The sequence below is a fragment of the Aplidium turbinatum genome, chromosome 9, assembly GCF_918807975.1.
Source record: "Aplidium turbinatum chromosome 9, kaAplTurb1.1, whole genome shotgun sequence".
NCBI classification, from domain to species: Eukaryota; Metazoa; Chordata; class Ascidiacea; order Aplousobranchia; family Polyclinidae; genus Aplidium; species Aplidium turbinatum.
Genome location: NC_137480.1, coordinates 18,900,515 through 18,919,853, shown reverse-complemented (window position 1 = coordinate 18,919,853; position 19,339 = coordinate 18,900,515). Strand labels below are relative to the sequence as shown.

Here is a 19,339-nt window from a genome sequence, read left to right as displayed (position 1 = left end):
GGAAGCACTTATAAAAACAAAAGACAGAACAAAATGGAGGCAGTTCATAAGAGAGATCACAGCTGATCAAACATGATCAATCTGTTGAAGAAGAATCCAGAATACAAACCAACGTGGAAATTCTACAAACAATTAAATAAAAAAAATTGAAATATTTTGGCCACATGATTTGCAATAATTCTATTCAAAGACAATTAGTAGAAGTAAAAATGAACGGCAAACGAAATAGGGGCAGACCACCAAGAGTTTGGACTAATGATATTGAAGACTGGTCAGGACTTAATTACAAAACTGCAGTAAAAAAATCTCACAACAGAGAAACTTGGCGTCTCATTGCCTCCAACCCTCGACTTGAGGAAGGAACTTAATGATGATGATATGGTATTATTACATCACAACAAATCAAACAGTGCGGTCGTGATAGACTGCTCGAGTATTATTTTCGCTTCTCGTTTTACATGTTTTCGTACAATTTTTTTTCGTAACAAATGTTCACAGCAATTGCCAAGGCAATTTCAACTTTTGCCGTTTGGCCTTGGCAACGTTTTTATAGGGGTTTACAGTTACGAGTTAGGGCTGTAATAGTTAAAATATTGAGCAAAATTGAAATAAATATCGATATTGAAAAGATATCGTATCGTATCGAAAATTCGATATATTGCCCAACACTAAAACCAGCTTCCAAAAGGCGCCGAGATGATAACGCTGAAGAAGCCATGTCCAGCACGAATGAACGTAGAGATGACATTGATGAAGAAAGCAGTGCTTCAAGGATGGACAGTTGTGAAGTCAATGTCTCAGGCAATGCACCGGTAATTGTAGAAGACAGCACGAGCCATGAGTCTCTACCTGCTCCATTTGACGTTAGCTTGATGCCGGATCAGCTTTCGGCTCAGGAAGGTCGTGTGTTGCAAAGGAAGCTTTTTTCCGAATTTCAGTGGATTCGTCTTAACCCTGATGGTACTTGTTACTGTAGGTGCTGTTTGTGGGCCTCAGAAAACAATCGGTTATCTGCCGCAGACCAACAGAACAGTCAGCAGTCACCTGTCCGAACATTTTGCGACAAATCCGAAGGTGCCACTTTAAAGATAACAGGTCATGCGTCACGCGCTTTTTAGGTCGCAAAGGAAAACATAAAAGAAGTTTGTTTAGTTTAGCAGCGCTCATAAGATCGCAAGGCGCAAGAAAGCAAACCTATTAAAGCTTAATTGCTGCACAGTCTTTGTGAGAAAGACTAACCATTGCGAATTTGCGAACATACACATTCAATGAAATCTGTTTGAAAACTCTCGCCCACCCATAATTCCTCTGGTCTAAGAAAAAATCGACGCCTATGGAGCTATATATACCTTAAATTGAATACTTGATACATTGATTGAACCTTTATCCTTGTACCCGAAAAGCTTCCTTGAGAGCTTAATCCTGGAAGTTTTGCATACTTGTAGAGGTTTTGAACCATGAGGCCCTGTCACCGAGATTAACGGAGTGAAATTTCCGATTGTTGTAGTGTGGTTGCTGGGGATTTATTCCATCCATTAGGTGCAGCTAAATGGAGAACAGTCCTTATAATGTGTTGCTCAAGCGCACACCCCGAAAGTCAAACCAGCGCCAATTCGTCTTGAAGCTTTTTTGTTCACAAAGTGACGTGCTAACCAAATGAGCTATCGAGCCGGACAGATTTGTAGAAAAAAGACAGGGATATCTAAACAAGGGGATACGAAGGCTTTTATTACGTCTGACAATAGAAGGGCTTCTGACAATAGAAACAATCTCTGTTTATCGTAAAATGACAATTGGCACCAGTAGTAATTTAATAAACCTTGTTACTATAACCTGCTTTGCCCTGTTACGATCAGGACAGGCATGGATATTCACTGAATGCTCAATTGCTCATAATTACTTGTTAATTCAACTACTCGTACACTTGCTTTACACCTAGCTTACTGCAAAGGCTTTGTTAAGAAGAACAGCTTGCTGCTAACTTTTCAACTGTCTAAACAAGTATTCTCTAATTATGCTCTACATAACATTTGCTAACTGTCTTCTGTAGAGAGCTGCACTATATAACTCTACAATGTTAAAAAGAATTCTGTGTTTAATGCGGTACCAACTACTGCTCTTCTAGTAATAGTATTGTAAGAATAAGGCAATCGTTGTGGGCCTTCTTTAGATATCCCTGATAAATCTTTAGATGTCCCTAATCCTTTTAATTTCACCACTCTAAACAACCAGCCTCAACCAGGTATGCCAATTTGATGGAGAAACCAAGAATTAACATATTATATTTACACAGTAAATCTTTGGAAATCCAGCATAAACCAAACACAAACCACAAATCGAAAAAGTCACATAAAAGTAAAATCCTGTCGAAAATATTTATAAGCAAGGGAAAAAAGAGGACATTTGAGCGTTTTTAAGTGTCCTCGAAAGACAGTTCATTTTTGTTGAAAAAAGAGGAGGAATCCTCCAAAAAGAGCACATATGGTAGCCTTGGTACATGGTAGGCCTACTCAATCATGACATTTTTTCACCTTTTCTTGTTTGCTCTGGTTTTCTTTTAATGTAATTTAGGTTACTTTCCCAGTTTAGGGATATAACTGATTCTACGCACTACAGTTTTACTGTTAAAAAGTAAGTTTGGTGGCTATAAAAATTAACAACACTTATGATGGTTTTACTTAACATTACATTGGATTTGGTTTGGGATTTCATGTTTTGATTCAAATAAACGATTGATACGTTTAAGCGGTATACTATTAACCGATTTCGTTTGTAGCAAAAACTCATAATGTTGACTCTGGTATAAAATAAGCTTGTTTCTTTCAGATTTTCTGCTTGTTGATTTTGATTGTTGTATCGGCATCGGACTATACAACTAGAGTAAGTGTTAATGGCAGAATTTTACCAACTCAACAAATGGCATATGTCAACTTTGTTGGTTGCTTTGGTGCTATCACATTGCTCATCAGTTACTTCATTTACTTCTTCAAGCTTTACACCATCATTTGCTGTAAACTACTTCCCTGGAAAAAATTGGTAAGAGCTGTGTAATTTGGAATATGTTGAATAATGTAGTTGGTGTTTTGTGGTTATTTATTTACTCAAAAATGGATTGAAATGTAGGTAGGTTAGAGTTCTAAAATGTTTTCTTTAAGAAGTTTTTTTTAGAGTTCAGTAGAGGATGCTCATCTCAGTTTACGCATGTTGTAGAATGATTTTAGGTCTTGTTTCATAGTTTCCCAGAATATAAATTCCATTTACAGTTAATAAGATGATAATTATTTAAAAGAATTTTTTAATTTTGAAAACAATACTACCATATCAAATAATTTATTTAAAATGTTGTGTTGGTTGAGTTGGTATATGTTAATTTGTTTGGCATTGATTATGAGTTGACTTTTGGCATTGATACCTGACCCAACATCTTTCTCCAGTCACTACACTGTTCCAAGGGTGGTAAGAGCAAGTGCCTTAGATTGGACTGGCAACGAAAAAGTTCGCACAAGAAAAGGTTTATTCTAGTGATATTGCACAACCTTTAAACTGTTTTGGATAGGTATCCATCAATGACAATGGCTCCTAACATTTGTAGTCACAGTCATTTTTCAAGAGTAGCCTAGTTAAACATGCAAATCTCCAAGCTTCTGTAATCTGTAGCGAACGTTAAATAGTCCAGACTCCAGAGCATCCACTCATATACAGTCAAACACTAAGGTATGGGCATGGTTATGGCGAGAGGTGATCAGGACACGATAATCCTTGCTATTGATTTATTCCAACATAGCAAGCTTAACATTGAGTGACAGAATCAGGGCAAGAGCACCAAATGAAAAACACCGATACGACTGACAGTCTCACCACCAGAAATTAACACAACACTCTGTCGTCCTACATTGCCAACTTGACTTCAAAATTTAAGAGTTTTTCTTGATTGAATGAGAAATGAGAACAAGACCGAAAAAAATGAGTCAGAAATCATGGTTGTAGTTGCTTAAAAACGGCCCAAGTCTTGGTTGGAAAAACGCCACTGTAAGTAGTAAGTACTGCAATCACTAAACACAACCACACACTGTAACATAACGGCAAATCTACGTGACTGCGTGTGTATGAAGCACATTTGCCAGAATGCGATCACGATTCAAAGGCATTCTTACAAAAATGCAGTGCTTACAATCCTCTAAATTCAATTCCTTAGATTTCTAAGCGGATGCGGATAGCGCTAAAAGCCCGCAGTATTTGTACAAATCAAGTGGATTCCAAGGTTCTGACACGGCGCCAGTGGAACAAAGCGCATGATGTCAAAGAGAGTTTTCAGCACTACAGACACCCCCGCAAGAAGGCAAACAGGTCGAGCCGTTTAGCTTCTGATGAAGATGTCTGAGCAAAACATGATGCAAAAGAAGAGGCACACAAGGCTCAGTACCGTATTATATGACAGTGGTTCCCAACGTATGGGTCATGACCCAAAGTTGGGTCACCTTACCGGCCTCAAAATTCACGACGGACATGTTCACCGTCACAGCATGCGATGTCCGCGGAAGTACCGTCTAGATCGGTCATATTTGTCCGCCGAGAAATAATGCAGGAACTAGTGATACAAATCGTCATTGCATAGCACGAACAATTGTTGCGAGAATATAATTTCCCGCACATCTAGAAAATGTGAATACTGTTACTGTATCTCTTAGCTTCCATTGAAGCAGGAAAACTTTCGATTTTTACATTGCCTCAACAAATGGCGAGTGGTGACATTGAATCAGCGTAACAAAGGTGAATTCTTCGCTAAGAATCGATAGGAGTACCGGTACTTCTACACTAATCAGCGCAACTTATTTCAAGTCTTACGTCACAATGTCTGGCTTTGATCTCCGAGTAATATTGATAAGGCAAAATTGGTTACAAAATTGGTTGGTTACAAAATTGGATTATACGAGTAGGCTATTGCAGCAAGATGCAGCAAAATTTGTTAAGTTTTTGTATTACAGTAATAGAAAAGGCCCAGGAAAAAATTTGCTTTCGCTCACATGACACGCAAAAATACACCTAATAAAAAAACCTAGTGAAACCTTGCACAGCAGAAAATAAAAACGTTAGTGTAGAAGTTTTCCAACTCGTGCTCAGAGCATTGTGACGCAAGAAGCCACACGACCAAGAAGCCTTTCAGAGTGACTTCGCTGAAATTTTTAAAAGCCTTCTAAACCGTAGCTATAGTTTTCAAATGGAGAAGAATTATCAAGACAAAGTGATTAAACATGACAATCGACGCTAAAACTGGTGTGTCTGCCGTGAGACTTAATTTGTCCGCCGAGATAGCTGCTCAGAGCGGACACGTTTGTCTGCCGTCAACAAAAACGAATTTCGAGGCCTGCCTTATTATTTTTTAACAAAAATTACAAGTAACATGCCGGCTTACATCAGTACAATGTCAGTAAAGGCCGTATCAAACGTCTATAGTTATTATCATTATTTATTTTTGTCAAACAAAGCTGTCCATATCCAAAACAAAACAACGAAATAATACACAAATTGCAAATGTACAAAGGTTACAGAGAGCCACTTTGGATGTCATCGGTTTGAGAGCTCACTAAATATCTGCTTTTACAAATTTGCATGCAATGAGAGTTGAAAGTATTCAGAACGATAAAAACAATCAGATCTGATAGTAGAACGATACCTAGAAGGACCACAATGGTCGTGCACAATGGCCACAGCCCACAGGTGAAAGTGCAAAAAGTAGTCAGATATGGCAATCCACAGCTAACTATAGTATCCTAATCCTACTTAAATTAAGAGTCCAATGGCAACAACGGTAGAAATCCGGTAAAGTTCAATTCAGCAGATAACAACGATACAGACAGAAGACAATTAGAAAACTACATTACGTGTAACACCCTTGTGAGAAATCGAGGCACCACCAATGACGGTTCAGAATGTAAACCCTACCTTAAGAATAAACAAGCCCCTACTAGCCGTGGCTTAAACGATAAACAACAAAGCATGTCGCAATCGAATGACGCCTACAGATGGACGGGACAATGAGGGATGTGAGTAGGCTTATGGCCACTGCGATGATATAAAAGTAGTATTCAGCCATTACAATTTAAAATTAACTTTAAAACACTGCTTAACTCGGGTCCAATGGAATAAACCAATCCAGCTCGAACAAGATGCAACAGTGGGACGTTGATATGATGGCAGCCGCCGTCGTCGAGGAAGCGTCCGGCGAAGAGTAGCCTACTATAATCCACACTCACAGTAATGTAATCCAATGTAAATCCAAAATAAATCCAAAGTATTCCAACAGGTCGAAGCAGCAACAATCATATCGGGGTCACCAGAAATATATAGCGGCACGTTGCTTGTTAGCATGCCCGCTCATATACAGTCGTAGATGGGACGACAACACTTCTGGACATGGTTATGACGAGAAGTGATCAGGACGCGATGATCTTCGTTATTGAAATGCAAAGAAATTTATTCTCACACGAGTCAGTTCAATCATATATAGCTAAATATCGATTTCGATCAGCTAGAAGCTAGATCATCATGTTAAGCTTATTCAAATAGAATAAGATAGGATTCTATTTGAATAAGCTTAACTAAAGATGATCTAGCTTCTAGTTGATCGAAATCGATATTTAGCTATATATGATTGAACTGACTCGTGTGAGAATAAATTTCTTTGCATTACAAGACATGTAACCGAGTCGTTCATATCAAGCTTTGTTGTGGGTTTGACACCTGTCAGAAGACACTTCATTTTCTTCGCTATTGATGAGTTCCTGAATGAATGAGAACAAGACTGGAAAAATGATTCAGAAATCATGGTTGTAGTTACTTAAGGGCCCTAGTCTTGGTTGAAAAAAATGCCTCTGTAAGTATATATTGCAATCGCTAAACACAACCACATAATGTAACATAACGGCAAATCTACGTGTGTATAAAGCACTAGCCAGAATGCGATTGGGTATTCTTACATAAATTCAGTGCTTACAATCCCCTAAATTCAATTCCTTAGATTTCTAAGCAAGACGCGGGACTGCGCTAAAAGCTCGCAGTATTTGTACAAATCAAGTGGATTCCAGGGTTCTGACGCGACGCCAGTGGAGCAAAGCGCGTGACGCCAGAGACAGTTCTCGGCGCTACACTTCTAAAAATTACTCTGGATGAATATTTTGTGATATTCTTAAGTGCATAAATGTTAGTGATTTCTCATAAAACCAATCGCATTTACTAACCCTAACCCTAAACTCGGAAGACTTTCCACATGCCCCCAGACTAGGGATATTGGACTTAGGGGATCCGAAGCTTATCCGTTTTTTCATTTATTCCGTCCAACTGAAGGGCATGCCTAAATCGTGGTGTGCTCGTTGTTAGTTTGGTTTAAGCTGGTAGGTTATGAATATGGAAGACAAAGTTGTGACTAGTGTCAGATAGGCTAGACCGAGCAGATTTTTAATTTTCAAAATTCTGTTGATTGGATGAAGTGTCAATCTGCTATTGCCTGGAGTGGTCATTTTCTAGGCCTTAGGGTACCAGTACGGTATGTTGGAGGAAAATAGTTAATTTCATTATAAACTAACGGTCCAAGTTCATTCATAATAAAAACATACTTGACTTTAGTACTAATCAGCTGGAAGCAGCGAATGACCAATGAGATTAGTAGTAGGGGGGTATGTTAAAAGACGAATTTTGAGTACAAACTCTGAGTACCCCCCAAAATTATGCCACTGGGAGTAAAAAAACATATTAGGAAAAAAGTTTTGGATTGCCCCTCCGGGAACTCCCTGCTACCGGGGGGTTTTATGAGCGATTGTCAAAATACATGTGATTTGATACCTAAAATTTGAACCTGTTGTCATAGAAGGCTGGGACCAGTCTCAAAAGTTTCGTTTTGAAAAGTTAAGATAGGAATGTAACTGTTTCAGAAGTGTCAGGTGTATGGACAGGCCCATTTTGGCCCAAAACGGCCTATTTGGCCTATCACAATAATTGTATGAAATTCAAAATTTTACCTCAATAAGTTTGAAACCGGGGTAATATTTTGTTTAAAACGTTATGATTCGAATTAGTACTTTTAAATAAATTATATGCATGTCTAGTTGTAGAAAATTGATTGATTATATGACGTCATTTCGTTGAAAATCAGAGACATTTTGGGTAATGTCGTAAAGATTGTAATATAGGCATACAGCCAGTCATTATAAAGCATTTTCAATTTTCTTGCCCATGTTTGCTCTTTTGGAATATAAATATAATATGTACGTGTCAGTTACCAATGCGACATATTATATATATTCAGTATTATATACTGAATACTGATATACTGTAATGTATATAATACTGATAAAATAATAAGAACAGGATGCTATGTAATATTTAATGATAGTTTGTTTGTGCATTTGCAGTTTGTGTATTATTTCGTTGTTTTGTTTTGGATATGGACAGCTTTGTCTGACGCAAATAAGTATATAATAATAATAGTTATGTTTCAAAGGTCCAATGTTATGGAAGTATTGTGTAGTTCTAGATATCAAATTAGTGTTTTTTTATCTTTTCATTAAGAGTTTCATTCAATAGTTGAACTGTTTCATTTGAAACACAGCATTTGATTCGGGCAGATCTGACATATGACACAGTAACAAGAAGTTCAGGATTTTCATGGAAATCCATATTTCTCCATCTCTACTGTTGCCAACCTTCTTGAAGTATGTAAGTAGTAAGGCATCATCACTCACAACTTCAACAATGTTAGCAAAGTACCAGTGTTATTAGCTTCCTTCAATCCAGATGGCAGCTATGAACTCACCAACTTGATAGACTGGTGCTGCAAAATCAGATTCCTGGTCATTTGATGTGGAGCTTGAATTTGCCTCTGTGAGCAAATGCATAGCAGAAAGCACACTTTGGAGGTCTGACATTATTATAGTTGCACATGAACGTGAATTATCTTACTAGCTGATAAGGTTGTTGGCATAGTCTTCAAATCTGGAATTTTTATAGTCTCGCTTCAGTCGGAATATTGAAGCACTTGATTTTAGGGAGAGGCATGTCTTCTTTGCATAGCGAACCTCAGTGCAAAGTCTTTTGTTCTTTATGTGATCTGTTACAGCATCATTTTGAAGGTAAGCACTCACTTCCTCAGAAGCGGTAAAAGGCCCTGGTGGATTTTGCGCTTTCAGGAAATCTAAATCAGCAAGTTTACTTTGCTCTGCTCTGATATTAAGAGCTTCTTTTTTAGAGTAACCTTTTTCTTCATAAGCTTTCATCTTTTCATTCCATTGCAGTCTAATTTTTTGCTGTCTTATTTCTGTACTGGTTTTTCCCATTTCTTTTTGTCAATCTTCTGAATAGTTTCAAGTAAATCCGTGCTTTTATTGAGAACTACGCTTCTGGAGACTGTATCAAGATTTCTTTCACCATAAATATTTATCTTGTAGTTCAATAATCCGACACTACGTTCTTCACCCAGGTTGTGGACTGGCAGATCATCCAGTTTCTGTAGGACATCATCACTTGCTCACTGCATCATCACATTTTCAACAGTGATCCTGTGTCCTCATTTGCAGCAGGACCAAAACCAAACAGAGACTCTTTTTGAGTTGCCAAGCCTTTTGCAAAAGATTAAAGGAATAGAGCAAGCAAGCTCTTAACTTCGTTACAGTGTTCTTGCAAGCAAACATTGATCGAGCTGAGAATTGTTGGTTTAGGCAATGTCGATTTGAACATATCAATTGACGAAAAAGAAGTAACACACTCTGATGTTTGCAGGAAATGATGTGCCTGAAGTCAAGTCGGGCATATGTGACTCATGAAAAAATATTACAACCCTATCATAGCTTATTAATCAAAAATTTTAGGCCCATTGCCAACTCATTAAGGCCAATTATTGCCAAATTTTCGATTTTGTACCATCGCGGTAGGCTAAATAGGTCATTTTGGGCCAAACTTGGTTTGTACGGACCAAAGTATACACCTGACACTTCTGAAACTGTCACATTCCTATCTTAACTTTTCAAGACGAAACTTTTGAGACTAGTCCGAGCTTTCTATGACCACGGTTCAAAAGTTAGGTGTCAAATCCCATGCATTTTGGAAATCGCTTGTTAGACCCCCCGGTAGCGAGGAGTTCCCGGAGGGGCAACCCAAAAAAATGTTCATAATATATTTTTTTACACCCAGTGGCACAATTTTGTGGGGTACTGAGATTTTTTTAATTTTAACATACCCCCCTATTAGTAGGTTAACACTGGGGGAGCAAGTCTTTTAGGCGCAGACAGTTAGGCGCCGGTCAAATAGACGCGCATACTGTGGCGTCTGGATATTTAGGTGCGGAGCACTGTGGCGCCCGTTTATTTAGGTGCTATTCCTAGTAAAGTCTGCAGATTGTATCAGCTTGGCAGGTAGGGCAATGCTTTTCACACAAAATGTTATATTGAACAAAAAAAATATGTCATGGCTTCCATGAGTGAAGCTGCTTATGCCTGCAATGCTTTTCCCACAAATGTTATATTGAATAGAAAAATATATTGTATTTTAATGCGCGTGTTCGGCATTTATTTGTTGTTAGTCCAGGTTTGCGTCGGCGAACGTTTTATCAATAAATTATTCAAGTGTCCAAACATTACTGAGTTCACTTTTAGTTAAGTCAAATAATAACTACACTAAACATCAGTAAAATATATACCGTAGCCTATATTCAAGCGGGTGGTAGGCTTGAGTGAAGCGTAACTTACTTTTCTGTCAAAACCCTGACTAGGTTTAATAACGAGCAAAGTCGCACCATTATGCTTGCAACTTGTAACCAGGGTTCACATGCCCTATAGAAGTGTATTCATGTAGTAGAGCGTTGTCTCATACGTACTCGCAACACGACCAATCCATCCGAGTAGAAGTACGGTAATTGCGAAAGATAACAGATTAAGTAAAGGTCCATCTGGCTGCAACCTGTGTTCAGGACTGGTTTTTTTTTTCGGTCATTTATCGGTCATTGACCGATTTTTTATCAAAATGTCCGAAAAAAATATAGTCAATTCGGTCAAAATGTTCGAAAAAATATATAGTCAACTCGGTCAAAATGTCAGAAAAAATATGTACGCGCGCAAATCGATTTCAGTGATTGCAAAGAAGCTTCTTGCGCCACTCTACAATTTTTTGTCAATCGGAAATACAAGACATAGACTTAGTGTTTGAACGTTGATCCAATGTCTTATTGTATGTGATAACGTAAATACAGAAGTAACATTTCCCAAACGTGACTGACATGGTGCTTTCAAGTGTGACGCAATGTTGTGTTGCCTTGGAAAGGTCAAACCGCTTGGTAGAGATTGATCGGTCTGTTCTGTCAATTGGGACATTTTCTCAGCATGTTGCATATACAGTGGAATTCGCCTATAGTGACACCTGAAGGGACAGCGGAAAAAGTGTTACCATAACCGAAGTGTCACTATAGCCGAATTCTACTCAACTGTTGCATATGCAAACGGGACTTTGCAACAGGTGTCACTATAGGCGAAGTGTCACTATAGCTAAAGTCACTATAGGCGAATTCTACTGTATTATCAATTTTTAAGCTGGTGGTCAACTCTTTCGAAATGTTATTGACCAGACCACGATAAACAACGAAGTATCCCTTTGTACGTTGATCCAATGTCTCATTGCTTGTGATAAACGCAAACATGAAAATAACACACTCAAAGACTTCAACTTTCTAGAAATGCCACTATGTTTTCAAATCTTTCCTTCGAGTCGTGGAAAAGATTGATCTGTCAGTCGGGAAATTATATCAGCATATTGCATAATGTTGTTAACTTTGGAGCTGGTGATAACCTCTGTGAAATGTTTGACTCCACATCGATAGATAGTGATTTTGTGTGATGGTTTTTGCAACGTCGTACTCCAATGAGTAGACGCAAAAAGCCCTACAAAAATATAACTGTTTGTAACTTTTTAATGAGCAGGTGGGAAATCATTTCAATTTAGCTGGAATTTTTTCGTTTTCGATAAGTATTGAGTAGCCTCAGGGGCGTATCCTCAATGAAAGCAAGGGAAGCCTCAAACCCTCTCAAAATTGAAAAAAGAGAAGATGAAATTTTTCAGTAAAACGATTTCGTAATTTCTTAACCTGAATACGAATTAAATCAGCTTCCAACTCAGGCTTCGACACTGAAGGCGGCCATCGTGAACACGGCCGCGATTAACCTACAAAAACTGACATTCGTCCGCTAGGTCTCGCACTTCCGTCGGCCGCATTTGTCCGCCATGAAGTTTCGAGAAAATTTTACGCAAACAGTCTTGTGAATAAAGTACTTTGCCACTTATAATCACAAAGGATTAGAAAGCAGTCAAAGCACCCGATAAATCACAATACACACTGTCTATGCTTGAATTGTTAACAATATTGATCGCGAACCAGGTGACAATTGGCCGAAAGTGTTAACAATAGCTACGAAGCGTGGCATAGTTTGGCCAAGTTTGGCAGCTATTGCTAATGCTTTGCTGACTTTTAATTCAGAGAACGCAACCGTACAAAGTGGATTCAGTTTGCTTTGTCGGTTGCGAACTCCAACAAGAAATCGCTTGCGTCGTTCAACTGCAGATACCAGTAAACTCATGTGTTTGAGGTTAAATGCTGCATCATGCAAAACATTCAATTATGACGTGGCATACGCGCACTGGCACAATAACGCGAAGCCAGCACGCTACAACGTGAGCGGTGAAATTGTTGAGGAGTTAATTCACTTTGTAATTGCGAACCATTAGAGCGTAACGTGTTTTTTTATTTGGTCATTCTTACTTGTTTTTATTCCTTTCCGTTGTACTGTATTTTTGTTTTGCGTTATTTTTGAACGTGTGTTAGTGTGCAATAAAAGATGTCTGCGGCCGGGTGCTGCAAGGTTGAGTTTTGCTGATGAACGTTGAAGAAACGTTTGTCTGTTCTAACTTTTCTCAGATAAAACACGACAACGTCTCTCAGCGAAACTTAATGTTGTAGCTAGTCAGGAAGTGCATTTTTTTTGTATCAGCTACTTGAAAGGAAGTATATTCATCAGAAAAAATGACCAAAATAAATAAAAAATGACCGAATTTTTTCAAGTCATTTCGGACAAATGACCGAAAAGTCTCAGCGAAAAAAAAAACCCAGGTTCAGGATAAATAGCAAATGTCCTGTGGAGATGAGCTAAAATCAAGAGTAGTAGAGCGTTGTATCACACATATCCACACGCGCATTAACAAAACAACATATTTTTCTGTTCAATATAACATTTTGTGTGAAAAGCATTGTCTTACCTGCCAAGCTGATACAATCTGCAGACTTTACTAGGAATAGCACCTACATGAACGGACGCCACAGTGCTCCGCACCTAAATATCCAGACGCCACAGTGTGCGCGTCTATTTGACCGGCGCCTAAAAGATGTGGACCCAACACTGGTAGGTAGGCTAACAATACACAATTACACATCATTTGTACTTGTGCCAATGTATGATATAATGCTACCAAGTCTTTTTCATATCTCATTGTGCTTATATCTGAAACTAAGTACTTGTGCTTGAATGTTATAGGTCATTCAAATTGTTTAGCAATATGGGGTTTACCTGTTGCGTTCCTAATTGTAATACTGGTTATCGTTTATCTCAAAGCAATAGACCAAAAGTGTCACTTTTTCGATTACCTCGCAATCAAGATGCAATTCAAGCTTGGATTAAAGCTATTCCTAGAGAACAATATGCAGTCACTTCCTCCAGTAGAGTTTGTGCAAAACATTTTTATGATTCAGACTTTATAACAAGTACTACCGATGTCCGAGAAAGAAGAGTTGCAAAAAGAGAATTGTTGCAACTGAAAAAGCTTCGCCTAAAGCCGTCAGCTGTACCAAGAATATTTCCTGGTTTACCTGGTTATCTGACAAAGCAACAGCCACCTAAAAGATCCACTTCTACATCTACAGCGTCTGCAAGACTGAAAAAGGAAAATGATTTAACAACTAACCGAACAATTTAGACTCGTTTAATGATTTGAAAAAAGTGATGAATACACTAGATGAAATCTTCTTTGTTGTTGCTGTCTCCGTTGACAATCATGTTTGCAACAGGTATTTATGTCTGCATGAATTGGTTGTGATGAGAGCTGGGTAATGATATTTTTGACATGCTTTAATTTGTCACTAGACCCAGGGTAGTTCCCAGTGCCGTTAAAGGGTAATGGTTTGCGCATGTGCGCGCCTATTTGACCGGCGCCTAACTGTCTGCACCTAAAAGACGTCGACCCTTGTAAGTTGGGTGTACTTTTATGCAGTTTGAATGTATATACAAATTTATTGGACAAAAGGTGTAATTTTATTGGTGGTAATGCTTTGCTTCACATAGTTCAAATTAACTAACAATGTACATACTCTTTTATTTAGAAAAATGTTCATGGATATGTGCGGAAACAACAAATTGTCAAGTTGCATTGTGCATCCTACAAGGAAAGAAAAGCATTTGTACCTATTATTTGACTTCACACACAATTTTAAAAATATTTTCAATAATTTTCTGAATAGAAAGAGAATGCACTTTCCCCCTGTTGGTGAAGATCATAGACACATCTTTGGTGAAAAATGCACTGCTCATTTTGAGCATATAAAACGCTTGTATGCTCTTGAGGAACACAAGCCTCTGAAGGCTGCATTTGCACTGAGGAAAGCATCGCTCAATCCCAGCAGCATAGCACGTACATCACCTGGCAACATGCTTTTAAGTAAGTAAAGTTGTAAAATATGGTATTAATGACACAGACCCATCTGTGAATTGAGTATAGAACTCACTGCCTTGTAATGCATACACTTAAATGGTGCTCAGCTGGTGTAGTTTCTGTCTTGTATGCAGAAAGGTTTTGTCCGGATGATATGAGCATTGAGCACAACAACATTTTAAAATAGCATTTGAAATTGGTCGGTTATGACATCACAAAGACATATATAAAAGAAAGTAATCAAATATAGTTATTACTATCTGAAGCCTTTACAAATTGTTTCACCTAACGGATCATCAGAAGGTCTTATTCAAATAGAATTCTATTTGAATAAGACCTTCTGATGATCCGTTAGGTGAAACAATTTGTAAAGGCTTCAGATAGTAATAACTATATTTGATTTAATTTGCTCTGCTTTGCTTTTTTGCTTAGCATTGAGCACTTTTTTGTAGTATTGATAGTTTTCATTGTTTTAAAAGAAAGTAATAATATGCTAGTAATTTAGGTTAGCACTATTACTGGAAACTGTGTACGAAATTAAAGTCATAGAATAAAAAATACGGAATAAGACTATTTTTGCCAGCCGCAAGCCAACGATGGCCTTTGCTATTTTCAGATGTGTTCTGTGAATCAACTGCGCAGTGCGCATGCCTTGGAGTTGTATGCTGAAAGCAATGCTGGGTTCCTGGAAACATCAAGATTTGTGAAATTCATAACTAAAATTTGGAAAATCATGTTCGTTAAATCACCATTTAAGGGTATGTCATGTCACTATACTGATATCGCAAATTTTACATATATATAAAGCAGACTTCGTACAACCAACAGCAACAGCTTTTCTACAAAGTTTACAGAAGTTAGTGGAAGAAGTTAAAAACAGTGAACCAGCATATTTGGATCAATCTTATTGGTGCATACGATGACCCTAAAGCTGTTCTAAAGTTTATTATGCTTTCTGTCCACAACATTACTTGTGAAAATTTTCTGTTTTTTTTTTCAATCAAATTAGATCATGAGCAAGTGGTAGAATCACTATCACCAGCAACTATTCCAACACATTAATAGTCAAATTCAGGCCTTGTAGACTACATGAGGAAACATTTGCTACTGATAGCGGTTCGACATGTTACTTTCCAGGCGTCGCACTCTCTTATAAACGGTTACATATTAATGCAATGTTATTGATGACATTTTTTCTTTTTTGTTAGTGAAATGCTCACTTAACTCACTGCATTGTGTGTTTTGAAGGTGTAGCAAAAAAGGATGACATGTGCATGCCAAGGAAATTTCCTAAAGAAGGAGAGGATCAACCTCCCATCATGTGCTACCTTGCAGCTGCAGTTGATATATTTGTGAAGTGGCAACAATCTGGAAATGCTGGTCTCACTGAGCAAACATTCTTGGCATACATTCAAACGATGACAGCAGTGCTCGAACTTGCTCAGTATTTGCATGACAGTTTGGGATTGATGTACATTCTTCAGTGCCAACAGAGTTGTGCTTCGCTGTAACGACAATGGCTGTTCAGTATTACGATGTCGTACTCAGCAATCCTTCTGCTAAAAAGAAAATGCTCACCCTACCAAACCCACGCTCTGCTTTTATTCGAGCCGTTAAAAATGCAGCAGAGACGCCATTGGGTTTGCAGGCTGATGTGGCTTGTTCAAAAGACCACCGCGATTTCGAGTTGATTGTAAAAACTTCGTTTAATTGTTTTGCCAAAAATCAATTAAAACGTTTGAACGCTCCCAGGCGCGAGGAACCCGCGAAGATTTGTTTGTTTGTTTGTTTATCTTTATCCTGCATTGCGGGAAAGCAGACTTGAGCGCTATGCATCGGTGTACGCCTTCCGACATACACCTGACCCACGCTGCAGCCGACTGCAATGTTTGTTTCCGATTGTCTACTGTACTTATGACTTAAATTTGGTACTACCCATTACTCGAAATCGATCACTAGGTAGAGGCAATTATCGTAAAGTTTCTTGCCCAGAGAAACAACAGCAAGTGCGGGTGGCTGGAGTCGAACATGCAGGCTCTCGACTGCGAGCCCAACGCGCTAACCACTCGGCCACGGCTGCCGAAGATGGCTCGAACAGTACGCAAGCTTACGAGTGGTGGTTCAAGCAAGACTGCAAATACTTGAATTTGTGTCATTGCCTGATTGTGGTTACAGTGTAAAGTTATGATGTCTGATTGTCCAGTGATATTTATTGGTATTATTTTTGTTTGTGTACATAGCCTAGTAGCCAAGTTTATGAACAATAAGCCATTAGTCGTTTTTTTTCTTTTGTGGATTCTACATGTAGCCTAATGAATTGGTTATAACTTACAATATTAATAATTTTGTCATCAACATAAGATTGACAATAATGTACAGATACAACTTTTGTGAAACGACGAATAAAACAGCCAGTGCAAAACAAACATTTTCTCGTATTGTAACACCGCATTGTGCAATTCATTGTAGGCAACATGGTTAGCCCTTCAGTTGGACGGACGAATTTTGAGTTTCGCATCCCGTTAGTGTCTAGGTATCCCTGCCCCAGACATAATCCTTTCTTATAAATACTGATACTACTGCGTAAGGTCAATATTTTACCTAATGTCAGACAAAAGCATAAACAACGATTGTTATTCATACAAGCTGTGTCGTTTAACAAGACCAAAGTATAGTTCTATTTTTTATCTTCTACTATTATTATTAAGTTAATATCAGGTATAGTTTAACTGTTATGTTCATTTGCATAGTATCTTTTATATCTAAAATAAGCACTCGTGATTCTGGGTAAAAGGTGGTTATGTTTTTACTCTTTTCAGGAAATTATTTATGCATTGGGAAGCGCTGTACTAAACTTTATATCGATAGCTGTGGCAGGACATTCGTCTGCCAACTCTCAGAACGCTATCTGGCCGAGTTATCATAATCTGTTTGCAACTGCAGCTGTAAGTTATATTTGAAGTGACCTGTCCAATGTCCGTATATGATACTTGTTACAACACAGCTAGCTCATTCCTTATCGTAATTTCATTTTTTGTGGCAGTAAACAGTAAGAATGCATTTTTCTAATTTTGTTTCATATAAATATTAGACAGTATGTAAATTTTACTTCACATTGAGCTGATTGACAAGACCTCAATTGTGGAATAACCACCGGTTGTGGCCACACTTCAGCCAGTTTTTTCAACTTAGACTCTGTGCTGGAGGAGTGGAGGTGTGTGTGCAAGCATACCTTACGAACTTCGTGCTTAATTTGAAATAAATGTGTTTCAGCAGTTATTGCACAATGCTAATTTTGTAGCAGACAAACAATTGTTTTTCAACAATATATGATTTGTAAATACGGCTCTAATATAATATATTAAGGCTCTAATATAATGTAACATAACATATATATAATTTGTAAATATGGCTCCTAGCACTTTTTGTAGTATTAATAGTTTTCATTGTTTTAATTTGTAAATATATATATAGTGAGTAGAAGGTCGCACGTAACTCGAAACTGTCGGTTATCGAGCTGTGCATTCTGTAATCTTCTACTCGCTATTTTCAAGTTTTGCACCACCATTGGTGGTCCACCAATCAAAAATTTAGATTGTATGTAAGTTTTCTTGCTGTTTTAATTGCTGCGCGGAAACAATCGGCCACCCCCACTAGTGGGGAACAAACCGACGATGGATTATGATGATGAGACATAGAGAGAATATCTGGTTCAGCATGCCAAAAGTGAAAGAATCAAATGCAGCGAAAATCAAAGCGATTGTAAATAAATTTAAGGACTTCACAATCTCCCCTACAGAGAAACTGTTCTGTCAGGTATGCAATTGCATTGTGAAGCATGAGAAACGTTGTTTTGTTGAACAGCATCTTGCAACACTCAAGCATAAGAAAGGGATTGAAGCAAGAATGACCCGCTCCTCAGCTCTGCAACAAGCATTCATTTACCCGGTGCAGCTAAACGATTTTACCAGTCAACTTGTTCGGGCATTTGCATCAAGTGACATTCCATTGGTAAAAGTACAACACCCATCAATTAGAAAGCTGTTTGTAGATTTGGGAAAAACTGTACCCTCTGAATCAGCCTGTCGCCAAAACGTATTTGAATTGAGTGAAGCAGACAACCAAAAACTGCTGGATAAATTGAGTGAAAAAGAATTGTTTTTTGTGATGGATGAAACAGATTTAAGAGCCAAAAATTTCTGCACACGCTTTGTGGTACACTGGACAAGCCTGAATTTTGTTTTCTGGTTAAATGCTCTGTGCTAGACAGATCGCCAAATAGTCAGAAGATAATACATGAACTTGACGATGTGGTGAAAGAACTCAAAATTAACAGAGAGCAAGTGAATTTATTGATATCTGACGCAGCAGCTTACATGTGCTGCGCTGGAAAAGTCTTAAAAGAGGTATATCCTAAACTGCTGCATGTAACATGTGTTGTGCATCTACTGCAAAATTGCGCCTTGAAAATAAAAGCCTCCTACCCCGAAGTAGACAATTTGATTGCAAAAGTGAAAGCAAGTATCTCCAAGAACAGAAGCAGAGCTGCCGATTTCGATTCATGTGGCATACCACCACAGCCCATAGTTACTTGTTGGGGTAG

At 38.1% G+C, this 19,339-nt stretch overlaps 2 protein-coding genes across 3 annotated transcripts in view; both read left to right on the top strand.

The window, feature by feature from the left end:
* LOC145777596 (plasmolipin-like) overlaps positions 1-19,339 on the top strand; it is a 43,493-nt gene that overhangs the window by 11,428 nt on the left and 12,726 nt on the right. For both annotated transcript variants that reach the window (XM_082589016.1, XM_082589017.1), the window contains exons 2-3: positions 2,827-3,036; positions 17,556-17,681. In XM_082589016.1, coding sequence (XP_082445142.1) covers positions 2,827-3,036; positions 17,556-17,681 — 336 coding nt within the window. The remainder of the gene's footprint in view (positions 1-2,826; positions 3,037-17,555; positions 17,682-19,339) is intronic.
* Positions 14,648-16,683, top strand: LOC145777779 (uncharacterized). Its single transcript, XM_082589225.1, has 3 exons — positions 14,648-14,742; positions 15,353-15,494; positions 15,985-16,683. The coding sequence occupies exons 2-3, from the start codon at positions 15,353-15,355 to the stop codon at positions 16,245-16,247; spliced, it is 405 nt and encodes a 134-aa protein (XP_082445351.1). The 5' UTR covers positions 14,648-14,742; the 3' UTR covers positions 16,248-16,683.

Excerpts from the sequence above, each read along its gene's own strand:
- LOC145777779 (XM_082589225.1), top strand. The coding sequence starts at position 15,353 with ATGTGTTCTGTGAATCAACTGCGCAGTGCGCATGCCTTGGAGTTGTAT. Across the intron at positions 15,495-15,984 it reads CGTTAAATCACCATTTAAGG|GTGTAGCAAAAAAGGATGAC; the intron begins GTATGTCATGTC and ends TGTGTTTTGAAG.